The 17,078-nt window shown below is 37.9% G+C and overlaps 1 protein-coding gene across 1 annotated transcript; it reads left to right on the top strand.

The window, feature by feature from the left end:
* Positions 1-1,615: 1,615 nt before the first annotated feature.
* Positions 1,616-17,001, top strand: MEIOB (meiosis specific with OB-fold). The gene is made up of 13 exons (XM_074840784.1): positions 1,616-1,684; positions 5,031-5,088; positions 6,444-6,575; positions 7,318-7,390; positions 8,751-8,946; positions 9,436-9,536; positions 11,233-11,285; positions 11,370-11,465; positions 11,840-11,941; positions 12,422-12,575; positions 12,950-13,133; positions 13,621-13,707; positions 14,577-17,001. Exons 1-13 carry the CDS (start codon positions 1,616-1,618, stop codon positions 14,709-14,711), a joined length of 1,440 nt encoding a protein of 479 aa, XP_074696885.1. The 3' UTR covers positions 14,712-17,001.
* Positions 17,002-17,078: the final 77 nt, after the last annotated feature.

A 17,078-nucleotide genomic window follows, 5' to 3' on the forward strand; every position in this document is an offset into this window, starting at 1 on the left:
TGTCTGTGTGGGACGGCCGCCATAAGCTGTTTGGGCTTGGGCAGGGAAAGGAATGAGAATGACGAAGGGCCCATGCAAGAAAAATCTCTTTGTGGTGTAGAGCCCAGCATGGCTTTGGGGGTGCAAGCCGGTCTGGTGCCAGATACCGGTTTGGGATGAGGTAGTGGTGGTGCCAAAGGCTTCATACTTTTGTTTACTGTGATTTCCATCTTGTTCTTTCTCTCAGAAGAAGGTCTGATCCTGGGTGGTGGTGAGAGAAAGTTCTCGTGGCTGTTCTCAGAGCTCAGCCCCTGCCTCTGAGGGGGTAAGTGAGGGGTGCGATTGCGTGCTGCAGCTTCCTCCGTCAGGGCCTGCAACAATTTAAATCCTAAATTGCCTTTCTAAGCTTCCTTGGATACAAGTGTTCCCAGTGCTGTTTTCTTTAACCTGATTCAGCTGTGGTGTGAGGTATGTCATTTAACAATATTTAACTTCTTTTGAGGCAAGAATATTACCATGCCTTGGAGGGAGAGTTGAGGTGACTTTCCTACATAAGTGAACATGAATTCTTCCATATAATGGGCTGGGAATAGATTTGAGGGCCCCATTGTTCAGCAGTTTTTGTAAGGCAAATTTGGGAGATCTTTCTGTGAGAGTTTAGTCTGAAATGCTCTTTTAGAGAAATCACTTTGTTCTCAGGTAACTGCTTACATTTTTTGAAGGGTAGACTGTCTATTTTTTTTCTAGTGTGTTCGACAGACTAACACCCAATGAAATGGTTAACAATTCTCACAGAAGGTGCCAGGTATAAAGACTGCAAAAGCCATTCAGGACTTTTGTTATAAAGTTTGAACAGACATCCTCTGAAAAATGTCAGCAGCTCTCTCATATTAAAGGTTATTAAGATTTGGACAACTTGATGGTTCCTTTTACAAAAAAATGGAATCTGACAACTATTTGCTAAATATCTGAGGGTACCCATGAAATAATAAGAGGCATTCAGATGGGCTAACAAAGCATCCATGGCCTGACTTTGGCATCAATAGAGAGGACCTGAGTGTGCAATAGCTTGCAGGAATGGGCAGTAATGCTATGTTGGCAGCCTGAAAATAGCTGATTTTCAAAAATTTTATTTTAATAAACTCAAAACTTTTCTACTTTGAAGAAGAAATGAACTCACATTTTAAAGTAGTTTAAGTCCAAAACCTCAATTAAGGTGGCTTGCAACCCAATGCTTTTCTTTCCTCCCATGTAAATGGTCTTTTATTTATGAACTGCCTCATTAAATTCAGTTGGACTTCCCAGACAGGAGAAGGAGGGTAAATATTTTTCAGAGGCTGGTGCTAATGGTGTAATTTAATGCTGAATAAATAAATAAATAAAAATTACAGACCTTTATTTGAGAAGCATAGGTAGAGTAGTTATAGTAAAATTCATAACTTACATCGCCAAATGCAAACAATAAAGAATTGTCTACTTCAGATGGCTTAAAATGCTTTTTATTGAAAACAGATGCTATTTAGGTCAAAACATTTGTGCTAAAAAATAACTTGTTATTCTCACTATGAATAGTTTTAAGTGATTTGTTTAGATTTTTAAAAAACCTAAATTAGTTTTCTCAAGTTACAGATAAAGAATGGCTTATTCTAGTTCAACACGGGACTTTGTTGCACTTTCAGATCTGCATCCAAATCTTGCTCATCCTGTAAGTCTCATAGACATAGTACTTTTGTTCTCAAATGAAATTGTATATGACTGTATTATATTACTGCAAAATTATGTAATTGACGTGTATTTAGATACTAATAACATTAGTATAATTGTTAGATATAAAGTACCTTACCTTCTTTGTGTATAAACCAGCAAAATGAAAATTGATGCTGTTGTTGTCCATAGGATGTGGATACCACAACTACAGATATTGACTGGACAATTCAATGTCTGAAAGTATCAGAGGCTTCTTTGTAATGTTTTAAATGGATGCTGAATTAGTAAAGACATGTACAGAGTCAGCATTATGTAGTCACAATACATCTGTAACCTACAATGGTCTTTCACTACAAACTATGAATGTAAGGCCCAATCCTGCAGTCTTGTGTGCTCAGTCCCTCTGAGCTAGATAATATAGTCCTGAATTATCCAAACAAAACTCTTGTTGAATGGTATGGTGTTTTAACTGGATAAAAATCTCACAATTACATGTCAGATAGGATCGTTTCTGTTTCTTTAGAACAAAAGCCAGGTTTTGTGGTTGTCAGTTTATAAGGAGCTAAGAATTTTGCTTGTGGGAGTACAGGAGAGTAGGATGAACCAAAAAGAAACTTAACAAACAGCAAGGCTTTCTAGTTGGCAGATTCATACAGATGTTTGTGTATGATTTTTTTATTGTCCTCATATGAGTGAGGACTATCATCACTGCAGTAAGAGCTGAACAGGGCAGTGTGCTGTAAAACAGTATTTTTCTCCGTTGGGTTTTAGGTGGTTGAATAAAAAATAGGAAGCCTGGGGAGCACAGTTTTTCATTCTTTGCTCTCCAAGATGCTGGCTTAGTATGGGAAGGAGAAGGCTACATGATTCTCTGTCACAGTGTTTCCCAGCCTTCCCTGTGTAGCCCATCAGTGAGAATTTGTCTTCTGCGTGTTCAGTGCTGCTGGGTGTTGGAGCCTGGAGAGCAAAGCAGTGAGGCAGCTTTGCCCACGGATTTGCCCACGTTTCCCCACGGATGCCATGTCACAGCCCCATCTCCCCGTGCAGCTCCAAGCAGACGCACTGGCTGCAGAGCTGTGTGTCCCGTGGAAGTCCTGATGCTGGTGAAGAGAGTGAAAACAAGGAGTTTTCCTCTTCCCACAGCTTTTCATTTGGGAGGGGCACAATTTAGCCTTTTTTCTCATTTATTTTAAACAAATAAAAGGGAAATCACAGGGAAGGGGTGAACTATGAGAAGGAGTTGTATGTGCCCTCGCAACAGTGTTGTATATTCTTTCCAACTTTTTATAAACTCCTGGTCTCCAGCAAAGCTAATTTAATCTGTCATTCACAGCTACTCTCAAATAGTGATCCACTCAGTTAAAAGCTTTTATTTTACAAATAAAACTAATCTTGACTACTGCAATTAGCAACATATAGTAAAGAAAGTATTTTTATAGAAAAGTAAATCACCTGTGTCTCACGATAGAATAATCAGTATGTGTTTAGGATGTTAAAACAGCTGAGCAACATCATTCAAAGTATCTCAAAATGTCCTATGTTTTTACGTTGCAGTTTATTTTTTTTTTAAGTGAAATAGATCAAAGACTAAGAAACTTGCAGTGTGTTAATGCTGTAGTCTCATGATTTGGTTGAGCAGCCGTAAGCAATGCTCTGCCAAAAAAGGCCGTATGGCCTGCTTCCTCACTGCAGGCGTGTTCTGCTCCTCCTCTTTTGGTGAAATTAGTGCTTGTGTAGTTGCACAATAAGCTGATATAGGAAATAGAAGTTTTTCTACCCTCTTTCCCCCCCCCCCCTCCAAAAAGTTTCCAGCCAGATCACTTCCTTCTGCCAGCTTGCTGTGCAGGCAAGCTGTGTTAATACGAGAGGTGAATATATTTGCAACAGGGGGAGGGAAGGTCTTTTTTGGAAACTGCAGATTTACATCAGCTTAATTCATGCGAAGAGTCATCCTAAATGTCAGTTCTTCTGACTGGTGGTGAGATACAGGGTATGTTGCAATCTGATTTATTGGAAATGTTTGCTTTTTAAGAAACAGAGCCAAAAATAGAAAAATAAAAACCTAATCTAAGTCACTACCTGTTGTGGACAGATAGAAACTGTTCTGTTAGAAAGATTGGAAGAACGAGGATACTGCACTGTTGTACACATAGGTCCTCTTAATGAGTGCATTGCCACCGCTGTAGAATAAGACAGTTACCTTGCTCCATCTAGTGATTCCAAGTAAACCGGGAACACGAGGTCTAATTTTTGAGCACATGTCAATATCGTTACGGTGAAGTCAGTCAGGTTGCTTTGCTCTGCGATAGGTGCAGAATTCAGCCTGTGGGGATTCTGCAGTTGTTACACCGCCCCTCACTTGCTGGCGCTCCCCTGCTCGAATAGGGAAGTTGGGCAGAGCTGCAAGTGAGCACATGTGGGAAGTGGGAGAGATGTGGGACGCTGCGGTTTGGAAGGACCCTTGCACTGTTGCAATGTCAGTCTCTCCTTCCAGTCCTTCTTACCATACCAACTTTCGTTGCTTACCTCTTAAATCCCAAACTAGCGTGGCAATACTCTCACGCTGAGGAGAACATTTTTTTTTTTTAAAAAAAACACCACCACACAGCTATATATTATTAATATATATATATTTTTTTATACATATCTTTCTTCCTGGTTGTGTTTGCTCCTAGTAGTTTAGTTTGACAATTGAGGCTGGGGTGCTTTTGCATAACAAATGCAGGTTTAGCAAAGCTGAATAAGATTGATTTGATTTTGAATCATCAAAAAAGTTCTTTGCCCAAGCTCCCTTTGTAGTCTGTTGAGAGACAGACAGCAAGAAAGAGGCACCTGTAGAAATTTATGTTGCTTAGATGAGGATAGGATAAATGGCCCTCCCTGTGGATGTACACGTGTGTGTATAGGTGCTGACAGCAGGGGAAACCTTGGACGCTTAACTGTAAAATAAATCCTGTCCAGACTTTTCACGGTGCATTTAAGGAGATCTGAGACCTGTGCAGAGAGCATGAAGCAACAATATTGCTGCCTACCTGAGGAGAGATTGCTGTAGAGCAGCCAAAATTGTGAATGTTTTGGGCGAACTTTTGTCCTCCCATTGTCTTTACAAACAGAAACAGATGTATTTCTTTTAATATTTTTATTAGTCATTCTTTTTCTTAGAGGGAAATTGTATGTTTATGTTTTAATCCTTAGTTCGTATGGCACTGTGGAATAAATAGATTAAAATGATTACCAGTCAGAAATATGTTTATTATCATCAATAGAGTGCAAGTCCATGAAATCTAATTCATCATATACATCTGTGTTTAATACTTGTATTCTGTAATCTCTTTATTTTTTAGAATGTAATCGGTGTGGTTATTGGGAAAACAGATGTCAGAGGCTTTCCAGACAGAAAAAGTACAGTCCCTTTTCACTGCCTTTACTTCATTTTCTTGTATGGTATAATTTGGCATATATGACTGAAATCAGTATTTAAATGATAAACAGACTTCTTAGTGTAAAATATATAGAATAAAAATGTGCAAAAACATTGTGTGTGTTTGAGAACCAAGATGAAAGAGCAGCATTAGTTTGGTTAAATCTTATCAATTAGAATTTGTTTGGAAAAACTCCGTCATGGAATTAAGGGTTTCAGGGTCTGAAGAAGATGGTACCAATATGAATCCACTATTATATAAATACCATTGGAATTGATCTGGTCCCTTCATGTTCATTCTCTCTTAAAACAGAAATGTTAAGGAGATGTCTTGAGGAGTGAAACGAGTAATTGCTGGTCTGAGTAGCACCAGCTTCTTATCATACACTCCTAAAGAAAACATGGGAATAATACACTGTTAATACAGCATTAGCTTGGAATTGAAATAATGTTTCTACCGCTTAGGGTTGATACAGATGCTGTCAGGAAGCATCTCCAGTCACAGAGAGCCACTCCGGCTCTGGGTGAAGTGCTCAGCTATTCTGTTGGCATTGTCGTCCTGCTGAGCTGCTCTAGTGGATTTTTAGAAGGAAGTCATCATCGTCACCAGAAACATTTCTACATAGTCTGAAAGTGGGGTGGTCATGTTTATGCCTCCGTGGAAATACAGTTAGATTATGCTCACTCTGTGCAGATCACTATACAGTTTTCACTGATAATTTAAAAATATTGCATAGCTGTATGATCCATGGAAAGCGTTATTAGCTGTAAGAGAAGAGGGAGTGCAGTGTTTCAGAGCCTGATACCCTCTTGACCATGAGCTTTCCACAGAGCTGGAAACACTTTGCTTTATTCAGTTACAGCCCTTGGTCCTGGGCAGTGATACTGCCTGTGATCTGCAGCCTTGTACGTTGTCGTGGGGCTCTCGTACACGGGCACAGCCAGCTAAAGACAGCCTACTTGTTACAGAATTCAGAAACTCCTTCATAGATTTGCTTTGTGCATTTGTTTATGTGTGCGTCTGTGCCTTGAGTCTAGCATCGCACGGTTCTTTTATTAGATCTGTAAGTTTATGTGGCACTGCCTAAAGTTCAGCGATACGTGTGTGTGGATGGGATGGCATGGGTACAACCAGGACAGGAGTTGCAGCCATCCCTTCAGGAACACCAGTGCTTACTGCACAGCCTGCTGACCTCTAGAGGTACTCACCAGATTGCGGATAGTAAATCCATGACAAAATCTAGGAAAAGCCTTGAAAGAATAGTTTTTATACATATATTCTGGATTGAAATCAAGTTGTGCTAATGAATTGTAACAGTGGTGTTTATTTTTGCAGACATTGGTTCTGAAAGATACACCTTCAGTTTTACTATTCGTGATTCACCAACTTATTTTATAAATGTACATTCTTGGGGCAGAGAAGACTATATTAGATCACTTTCACAAAGCTTTAGAGTCGGTGACTGTGGTAAGCTGGAGTTTATTCTTAACATGTTTCTGTTTGAATGCATTTTTCCCCCCCCAGTAAATCAGTGTTATGTGTTTGTGGTTTTGTTATGTTTTTCTCTGAGGACTCAGAAAACAGTCTAATTGGAAACAAATTGTTCAGTTATGCTAAGTATAAAGAGGAAAGGAATAAGATTTCAAGGATTTAAATTCAAAACCAGTAAATATGTCAACAAAAAGACCAGATACAAACCCACTGAATGCAGCCACCCAGAACTTACCTACAGTTAATCGATCTAAATTCTTACATTATATTCAGTTCTTATAAATTACAAAAAGTAAACTCTAGCTCATCTCCATTTAGTTTTAGATATGACTATGATTGTTCATAAAAACACAATGAAAATCTTATCTTTATTTACAGTCTGTGCCTTTACCTTGTCACGTTAATGGAAAGACTTTGCTGCCCATGGTTGCTAAATCAGAGTCTTGGGATAAAACTTGTGACTGTGAAGAGTAGACACACAAGAACTCAGTGTTGTTTTGTTTCCATTAAATATCTTGAGGGCTCCTGTGGGACCTTGGCTATAATGTGAGCTGTCTGGACAGATGTGGTTTTCAGTATGAAAATGTTTAGCAGTAGTTACTGCATGTACCTTTTCCTTCCCACATCGAGCTTAAAACCAACCATTTTTAAAAGCCATCTCTCTTTATATGTATCTATATTCAGTTTTCTAACATTACTTATCAATGTTTTATTTTAGTTACAATTGAAAATCCTTTAGTTCAGTCAAAGGAAGCGGAAAGGGAAGAAAAATTCAACCCTGTAACTCCTAGGTAAATTTAAAGCATAGACTGGTAGTTCTTTCCAGAAAGATCCAAGTTAATCCTTGCTTTAGTTGCCAGCTGATTGCAGCAGCGCGCAATTGGTAGAAGTATTTGGAGTTAGTCTTCTTACATTGCTGTTCCTTCCTCCCTGTGTTCAACCATGTATGGTCAAGTAATCTCAAAGGAGAATCTTTTCTCAGTAGATGGTCTTTGTCCTAAAGTAATAATGCTCTTTGTAACTAAACAGAGTAAATTTTGTTCTTTGAGTAGAGTCTACTAAAATTATTTGAAATTGATTTGATTTTGTTAAAGTGTTTTAACAGACATAACTGCTTTATGGAAGGTATATCTGTATCAAAATCCATTCACACAACATGTTTATCTAGAAGGTATTTTAATATGTTATAATGTTATTCATTACTTATTTGGTAAGGCATTGTCACTTCTTTTGTATCGTGCAATGTATATACGTTGTTTTCGGTGTATTCTCTAAAATCTGAACATTTGGAACTGGTGTATGAAACTAACATTGCAAATCTTAATTTAGATATGTTTTAGCTTATCTATCTAAGATGCAGATGTTAGGTAAAGATAGACGGATACACCTGTTCTTTAATTAGGGTTTCTTTCCTAATTGGTCATATTTCAATACTTGTAATCATATGGCAGTCATAGGAATATTGCACATATGCACATTAAATTGGCAAGGTAGAAGTTTCATGTTCTTGCTTAGTGATCATCTCTAAGCTTCGTAGCAAATGTATAGCTGTAGTAGTTAGACTCACTACTTACTTCCTGGCTAAATGGAAAGGAGTAAAAGAACAGGTGTCAGGTAGAAACTTCACTGAGGAAAAGAGCTTCTCTCTAAATCTATAGATTTCAGAAGCATTTGTAAAATATATTTATCCAGAATATATTAAATATATTTTATTTCCACTGACTAACAGTGCATTATAAACAGGGCTATTAATTTTGGAAACACCTTACCAAGTCCAGGCTGTAGGAGTGTCTTATTATGTCATGACGCCAAAACCTCTCAATTACCTGGATTACAGACATTTCAGAACTTAATGTATTTTTAGTGATTGATAAGGGCTGAAAGATTTACCAATATGTATTGTACATTGCTAGCATTTCAATTATAAATAAATATAAAGTACACAATAATAAGTCTTCTGTAAGAGTATAGTATATATTTTTTTAAAAATAATTTTAGAACAAATTAATTCAAGCTTTTCCCTATTCTTAGGGAAGACAATAGTGGAGTAAATCAGCAGTTATTTTCTCGTGTGAATTGAATTAACAATTTACACTGTTAATATATTGGTGAGTGAAATGTTGATCGATGTGATTTGTGTGTATTATTTAGCCGCTACAAGTTATTGCTCAGTGAAAATCATTCAACGGTCAAAATGTCTTCATGTTATGAAACGGACATGAAACTACTTTCTCTGTTGCATCTGCCTGTCAAGGACCCTCAGGATTATTATTCACTGGGTGATATCATTGCAAATGGACAAAGCCTCGATGGGAGAATCCTGAATGTGCTTGCTGCTGTAATGTCAGTAAGTTAAGGAGGCACAACAGAGTAGTGTGTTTTTCTACTGTACCATGGGTAACTTAATTGACTGAAGTATGAACATGGATTTTGGGACTCACAGTAGACAGGAATCACTGATTGTTTGTTTGTTTAGGTTGGCAGTCACTTCAGCTGAGATACAATATCCATACCAGCTGCTTAAGATTTTCATCAACATGAGGGGGGAAATTAGGGAATGGAAGTGACCTACATGAGTTGTCTTTTTGAAGTCAGGCATGTACAAGCAGTAGATAACTCGCAAATACATAAACCGTGAATTATTAGAAAATAAAATGTGTCCCTTTATCCTGAAGTAAAGTTACTGTTGTTGAACTTTTAGTGGTGTGTAGGTTTTCTTTTAATAGTGTATATGTTTTTTTTCTCTTTTTTAAACTCTTCTGTTTTCTAGGTTATCACTTTTATTCTCCTAAACACTTAGTAGATGAAAAGTGACTGCTTCTCTTTCTTCTTAAAGGTTGGGGAGCCAAAATATTTTACGACTTCAGACAAAAGAAAAGGTCAGAGGTGTGAAGTAAAGCTGTATGATGAAACAGAGATGTCTTTTCCAATAGTATGGTAAAATGTTTTTTAATTCCCTAAAATACACAAATTAATGCAAGAGTAGGTAAAGTAACTATAATACCTACTGTTATAATACTATATTTTAATTTAAATGTATTGCTATTTGCGTGGCAACGGGGATGAGGCAGCAACATGTGTTAAAGAGAGGCTTAAAAAAGCGATTAGAGTGACCTTATATGTATTGTCTAGTTTTATGACTTGCTGACAGACTGCTAGCTCATAATGGCAAAACGAAGCTTAGTTCCAAACAGTTACATTTTGTAATGTGGAAACTTGAACTAATTCAGGAAATGGCATTTAAAAACAGTTGCAAAGGCAGTACATTTCTTCCACAGACTAGTGGGAAAAAAAGAGGAGTATGCTTCACTTCTAGAGCCAAGCAGAATTAACAAGTGGAATGGAAATAGGTTGAAAGAGCTTTTAAATGTTTAAAATAGTGTAGAAGCATTTTGATATTACTTTGGCCATATTTTGACACTCTATCCCATTTACAGACATGACAATGTCCATTCCATTTATGCATGTAAATACTGGTTTGTTTACACAGGAACACTTGCATTTTGCCCATAGTTTGTTCAATAATCTCCTGGCTTATCTAAGTGCAAGGGTATGTGGGTATTTGCACTGGGTTTGCTGTTTGTTGGTTGAGGTGACCTTTGTTCCCTAGATAGAAGTAGCAGGATAGTGGTGCACTCTGTGTCCGAGTTAGAAACTGTATTATCATTCAGTGTAATGTTTAACACAGTTAGTGGATACACACGAGCACCACTAAGCATCTATGGTGGGAATTTTTCTAGGCCTCAAGCTGCCACCAGTGTTAATTTGCAGCAGCACCTCTGATACTTGTGTTTCAGTGCTAATACTAGTGAAACAGAGAGGTAACTTTCAGGAGATCTGAAACAGAGTCCAGGTGGTGTTACTGTTACTAAACGCTGCCCTTTTCACTTTCATGGAGCTGTAGGTAGAGACAAAGTTTCAGGAAATCCTTGAGCAACTGTATTGTAGTGAAGGTATTTCAGAGGCCATCAGTGAAGAGGTGGCTGAGCAATGCTGGATGAAAAGTAAATATCTTCAATCTTTTTCCAAGGATTAAGAAAAAAACCCACCAGAACAAAACTGTGCTTTGGCAGTATTCTTGCCATCCAAACATACGAGGAACTGAATGAGATTTTATCGAGGGACCTAAGCATCAAATTATCATTTTTGAGGGATACCACTGACCTCACTCTAGTCTCATCATCCACAGTTACAAGGATTCCAGTGTTGGAAAGCTGGCTGAACATCTGGCCTAGTGATGTGAGCAATCAACTTGTTCCCACAGAAAAGGCTCAGCTGATAAGCAGTTATTTTAACAGTGATTGGCATTGGCTAGAAATTACTTTTGTCAAAGCTCTGAAATACACACAGTATTCTTCCAGGTATATTCTGCATTGAATCATCCTGAGCAATCTAATAGTCTTTTATTTTATCCCAGAAAAAATAGGGACTGTATTAGACTGTACATAAAGCATCCTGGCTGGCTGCAACTAGATGTCTGGGGATATACACAGCATTTCATCTGCGTGTAACAAAGGAGTTGTGTCCCCTTTGGACCAATTTAATTATAACTATATTATTTAGTAGTTTAGTACTAAACAGTTTGAGTGCTGTTTCAAAAATGTTTTGATACATTAACTTTTTTTTAATTTAGTTGGGATAATGAATCTATCCAGCTTGCACAGAGTTGGATCCCACGAGAAACAGGTATAATAGTCTGGTTTTTATGTTTTTACCGTAGTTTTTAATGTGAAACTTATTTTACAGTAACAGGATTTTTTTTGTGCACAGTAATATTTGCATCAGATGTGAGAATAAATTTTGACAAATTTAGGAACTGTATGACTGCAACTGTGATATCAAAAACCATCATTACCACTAACCCAGGTAAGAGCTGTTGAAGTATTGCTTTGGTATTAGTAATCATTATAGGCTAGAATGCATGAATGGATCTGTTGGAGGTCTGATTTTTTCTGCCTGCTTGCCTCAGAAAGCTCCCTGGTTCTTGTCTGTTACGTAGTGGCCAATCAATGCTCTTGGCTTTCCACACTTCTTTCTTTTTTAAAATTTTATTTTTTAAAATTTTATCGAAGCAGCCTTCATACATGCCATGTAGGTCTAACAAAGTAAGAAAGAAAAAAGCATCTCTTGGCTAATTGCAAGAGACAACATGTTGGTGCTACCAGAATAAAAAGTGGTAAAACATGCTGTTATTTTTACATGTTACATACACGAATAACTTTTTAAAATACATTTTCAAGAAACAGCAGAAGCAAATGTTCTCTTCAGCTTCGTAAAAGAGTGTGCACAGACGGGAGCTCTGCATGATAAAATGGAGGAGCACTCAAAAGGCTCTGTTAACTGTAAGCATGGATCCAAACACTTTGATTTTATTTAACTCTATAGTGTGGTTTCATAGTGCAGCTGAATTACCAAGTTTTTGCTCTTTGTGTCTGTAGAAACAAAACTAAGGTATGGCCTGGCTGAATACTTAAAGTTTGGAGTGTTGTTACCAGGGCTACCCCTTATATCTTCAGGGTTGGTGACTATGCCCACTTGCAGCCTGTCTGGCATGTTCCTTCTGTCTGAAATAAGTACAAAAAACGGAGAGGGAAAGTTTTTGTCAAAAACTCATTTTGGGGGATATTTTCCTGGTTTGAGTCCCCTTTTGTTTTACTTTTTGTCCTCAAATGATAAGCCTGCATCAAAAGGAAGTTGTGTGGGGCTTTTCTGATGCTTTAGATCAAATCCTTTCCTTTTTACTACCTTAAGATCCTTAATTTGTTGTTGCTCTTCTGCATTGTTTCTTTCTCAGATGCACTTAACATGTTTTATATTTTTAGTGGAGACAATAGCTGATGTTTATACCGTGGAACAGCTGAAGGAAAAAGCTTTACAGAGTGATGGGAAACTTGAACCACTCTATGGCATTATTTATGGCTACATTTCTACACTGGACATTGATGATAATATATCCAAAGTTATTCGCAACAGATGGTAAGCAACTGCCTGTTTTAAATTTGTGTTAAAATGTCTTGTTGTTCTTCCCCTGACCCAAATTAGATACAACAATATTTTAGTCCAGTTCTGGGCAAGAAATAAAACTCTTCTAGAGGATGCCATGTGGATTTCTGTTGTGTAGACCTCCAGAAGCAGCAAGGCAGAGGAGCTGGCTTTATGAAGGACTTGTTATTTCTGGTCCTGGAGGAGAGAAGAAGAAAGAGACCATTTTGTCTCAGACAGACTTTAAGAGTTTAGAAGATGAAGAATTTTTTTAAAGATTAAAAGTCTCTTGGGAAATCTCAGTCTGGAAAACAGTTTCAAACAAGGAGGAATTGCATATATGCATTAATTATCTTCTTATGTTTCAGTTCAATATGCCGTTTCATAGTGAATGAAATGTCAAACACATGCACTTTCTGCAGTGATGTGTCTCCAGATTCAAAGTCAACTTTTGCAAGCTTTGACATACTCGTTGATCTGACAGATCACACAGGCACTCTTTATTCTTGTTACCTGTCTGACTGTGTAGCTGAGGAAACATTAGGCTGCACAGTAAGTAGAAATGAATTACGTTGTTCTTACTGGATCTGAGCTGTGAAGCCTGATGCAAATTACAAATATATGTAAATATTCTTCATGTATATATGTGTGTGTGTTACACGGGTTAAAAAAATTGTGTGTACATATGGCTATACACGCTCACACACACAGTTTTTAACAAGTCAAAAGTTAAAAGTCAGTAGCTGCTAATTAGAAGAAATGTGTTAAATGTAAGAATACTGTTTTATTTTAATTAATTCACACTTTTCTGAGAATATGGTTGGAATTCCCGAACTTTGATTCTCAAACAGCCTGCAATTTATTCTGATTAATCTGACTGTCTTGGTACACATATCAGACCAAACAGTATGTTAAAATGGAAAAATACAGCTTAGAAATGTATAAAAATGTGTAAGATGCTCTTTTCATCATCCTTTTGTTGTGGAGATGTTATAACTATATGCTGAGGAAGTGTTCTGTGATGTCCTGTTATTAACAGGTCCACGAATTCCTCACTCTAGCAGATGACAAGAAGACTGCATTGAAATGGAAAATTCTTTTGGAACGAAGCAAGATTTATTTTAAAGTTAGTATTTACTGTTAATTTAAAACAGTGGCTGTTTCCCATTCAGTAGTATATTTAGTACTGAAAAATTCCATGTCAGTTCTGCTGAACTCTTAAAAATAATGATTAGTTTTTGTACATATTCTGAATATTCCAAGCAAATAGTCTTTGTCATAATTTCAACTTTAGGGGATGTCCCTGCAGGACCGGATATATGCAGGGCTTCTTCAGGCAAACTATGAAAGACACAAACTGCCCTTAGCTGGTACTGATTAAGGAGCTGATATTTCAAAAGCATGTATAGAGGATTTACTCTGTCACTGACTTCTATGACTGCAGGTTCCTAATGAATAAAGTTAACAGTATCTGTCTGCAAGAATAAGGCACAGGCAATATATGTAATAGACTGTATGGTGTATGGGCTTACCCAAGTATATGCCTCAGTTACCTGTATTTTTGGAAATTAGGTATGTTTAAAATCTGCACTTCTCCTTAAAGTAACAACAATAGTAGATTCACACACCTGGAGCAATTGTTGAAAGATCTACTATTATTTGCAATATCCTTTTTTAATTGCATGCTGCATACTGGACCGGATTCCTTCTTCCTAGAACTGCCTGTTCTAGGACAACTCTAAACTGGCTCCCACTTTTAAACCTGCCCTTCTTAGCAAAACTGTTCTTTCCCATCTCCTCCACCCTCTGCCCCTACTTCCAGGAAAAAATGAAAGTCTGTTACTTCAGTAGTCACAGGTTTATAGCATAAAATGTGTGTACTCATACATAAAGTAATGTAAAATATGTGTAACCAAATCTGTCAATTAAACATGCTGTGTGATATTTGAAAGTAATATATTTCAAAGTGCTATACAGCCTTAATTATTTTTACAGGTTACTTTGTCACCCAGTTGGAGAACCGGACTGAAAGTGAATGTTCTTTCATGCAGACTGGCAGACCCGACAGAGGGGAGTCAGAGTCAGAGCTTGTTGGAACAAGAGACTGGAAATAAGAGATTACACTATTAATAACAGCTGGGAAAAAGACTTTCTTCACTGTATTATTAGAGGTAGAATGCTGATGCTGTCATACATGTTAAGTATGTTCTGATAGTAAAGAAGGAATATGCGTTACTAATTCCTGTAAGCAGGCTTCTGCGTTGATCTTTTTCAACTGATTGTACCTTAAAAAGTATACTAGTGCCTCAGCTTAAGAAAAGTTGGTTCTACCGAATTCAATCCTTTACAAGGGGGACAGAAGATTTCTTAGTCAGTTTAGTAAAATATATTTGAAAAAATCAGCAATAACAAATAGTACAAGACAGATATGTTGAGCTTCTGTGTTTTTAACTGCCTTGCTACTTTTGTGTTGGTTCAAAGAATAAATACCCACTTTGAAATACTGCCTGGGTTTGTGGCGCGTGTTGGTGAGTCCAAACATGGAAGTTTTGGCAACTGCAGAGGCTTGGAAATAGCCATGATGTTTGCAAGGCTGCTTTTCTTTAGGGCAGACTAAGCCTTATTAGAATGAAGTAATCAATTACCAGGGACCTCTGACAACCAAACAAGCAAGCTGAGGCTGTAAGCGGTGGACAAGAAAGGACTCTTCTTCACCAAGATAATTGTTCTTGGCTGAACATAAAGAACCCACGTACGTAAGTTTTGCCCTTCTCCATGTGTTTTTTTCCTATTTTTCAATGTTTCTGTCTTTAGCTTCCCTTGCAGCTGGTGTATTTGCTACATTTGCCAGTCCTCACCTTCTGAGCATATCAGGAGTTGGCTTATTTAAGAGTGGGACGACACCACAGCCCTTCTCTTGAAAGTATTTGGTAGGGTAGAACACCTTGATGAACTCTGATCACCCCTGGTGCACTGTGTACCCGTTAAAGCAACGTGGCAGAGAGAAAACAACTACAGAAACAGTGAATTTTGACGAGCAATACTCCAGGATTGCATCCCCCTATTCATGTGAGTGGGAACAAGGGATTAAACGCACAAAAAAATGTTGCCAGTGTTGGGTCACTGCATCTCTCCTGTTGCAGCAATAAACAACTCAACATTTTCCAGCTAATATTCTGAAGTGAATGTTTCCAGTAATTTTAACCACAACTCAGCTCCTCTATCAATACACAGTGCTGAAGACCAAACTCCAAATGATGCATTGTTGCTGTTGCCATAGGCAGTAATGTTTGACAGGCACAAAGGAAACAGTATAGAAAGTGAATTTAATCCTTCCTCTTTCAGAATTACTCACCCTAACTTCCCTGCTCAGCCCAGCTCTGCTGGCCTGACTTCGCTGCCTGGCCCAGCTCATCGAGTCGCAACAAATTCAGAGCACGGCTTTCCCGCTGACAGGGACAGGCTTAAATCAAGGAGCATTTTGCCTTCGATGAGCCAGGGCCTGGTTCTGTTCAGATGTAATGGCTGAATGCTTGTTTCCATTGGCCTCGGTTCCTCAGCCTTCCCTTCGATGAAATCTGAATTGTGTCCACAGCATTTAGGCCTCATCAAAGAACATCTACGTGCGCTTTAAGTCATTGGCTTAAGTCAAAATACAGTGAAATGAAGGGTCTGTGTGTTTGCAGGATCGGTACCCGGTGCAGGTGTGTACGGGTACACAGCGCTGTGCTGCAGATGCGTGCAGCTGGAGAAGTAAGTTGATAGGAAAATGTCTGTTTTTCTTCTGCGACATGTTCTGCTTTCTTTTTACCACGTGTCCTTTTACCATTTGCAGTATCCTGGACCATGCTGCTCTTTCACAGAGGTGCTCGTCTTTGGGCTACAGTCATTTTCTCTGCAAGACTCTCCAAATGCACTTTTAAAACCAAAGTGGTTATTAAGATCTGGCTCCAATAAATGAAAGCATTTAACTTTGGTGCTTGCACATATGTAAAAAAATAATCCATCTGTTTTTGTTAGAAATTAGTCAGTTCTGTGCAACCTTTGAAAATGGTAAGTTTTGATGTTTGCGGGGGGAGGAGGGTTTTTTTAATTATATTTTACAACTTTGTCACTCCTTTGAATTGAAAGGGAACTCGCTGTCATGCAAACTGGTAGAGAGTGTTAGATCAGTTGGAGTTTGGAAACAGGAGAAGTTACACAGCATAGCTTTTTAACAGCTGGAAATATTTAAAAACTCCAACTGTTGAACTGCGTTGTGTAAGTAACGATAATTGTTGCAGTTAGATTTTTATTAAAAATATACTTAAATCAGTAAAAGTAAAGACAGGTTTACTGGTGATCTTTACCAATGAGCTTCCTTATTCTTCATCTTTTGTGTTATTTTACTTTTAGAAGCATATTTAAAGCTCAGTTTAGGAAAAAAAAAATCTGCCAAGCATCTGGCACACTTCCTGCTGCATTACACCCCTTGGAGAGGGAGGGAAAGCAATCCTC

The sequence above is a fragment of the Strix aluco genome, chromosome 15 (genome assembly GCF_031877795.1).
Source record: "Strix aluco isolate bStrAlu1 chromosome 15, bStrAlu1.hap1, whole genome shotgun sequence".
Classification (NCBI taxonomy): Eukaryota; Metazoa; Chordata; class Aves; order Strigiformes; family Strigidae; genus Strix; species Strix aluco.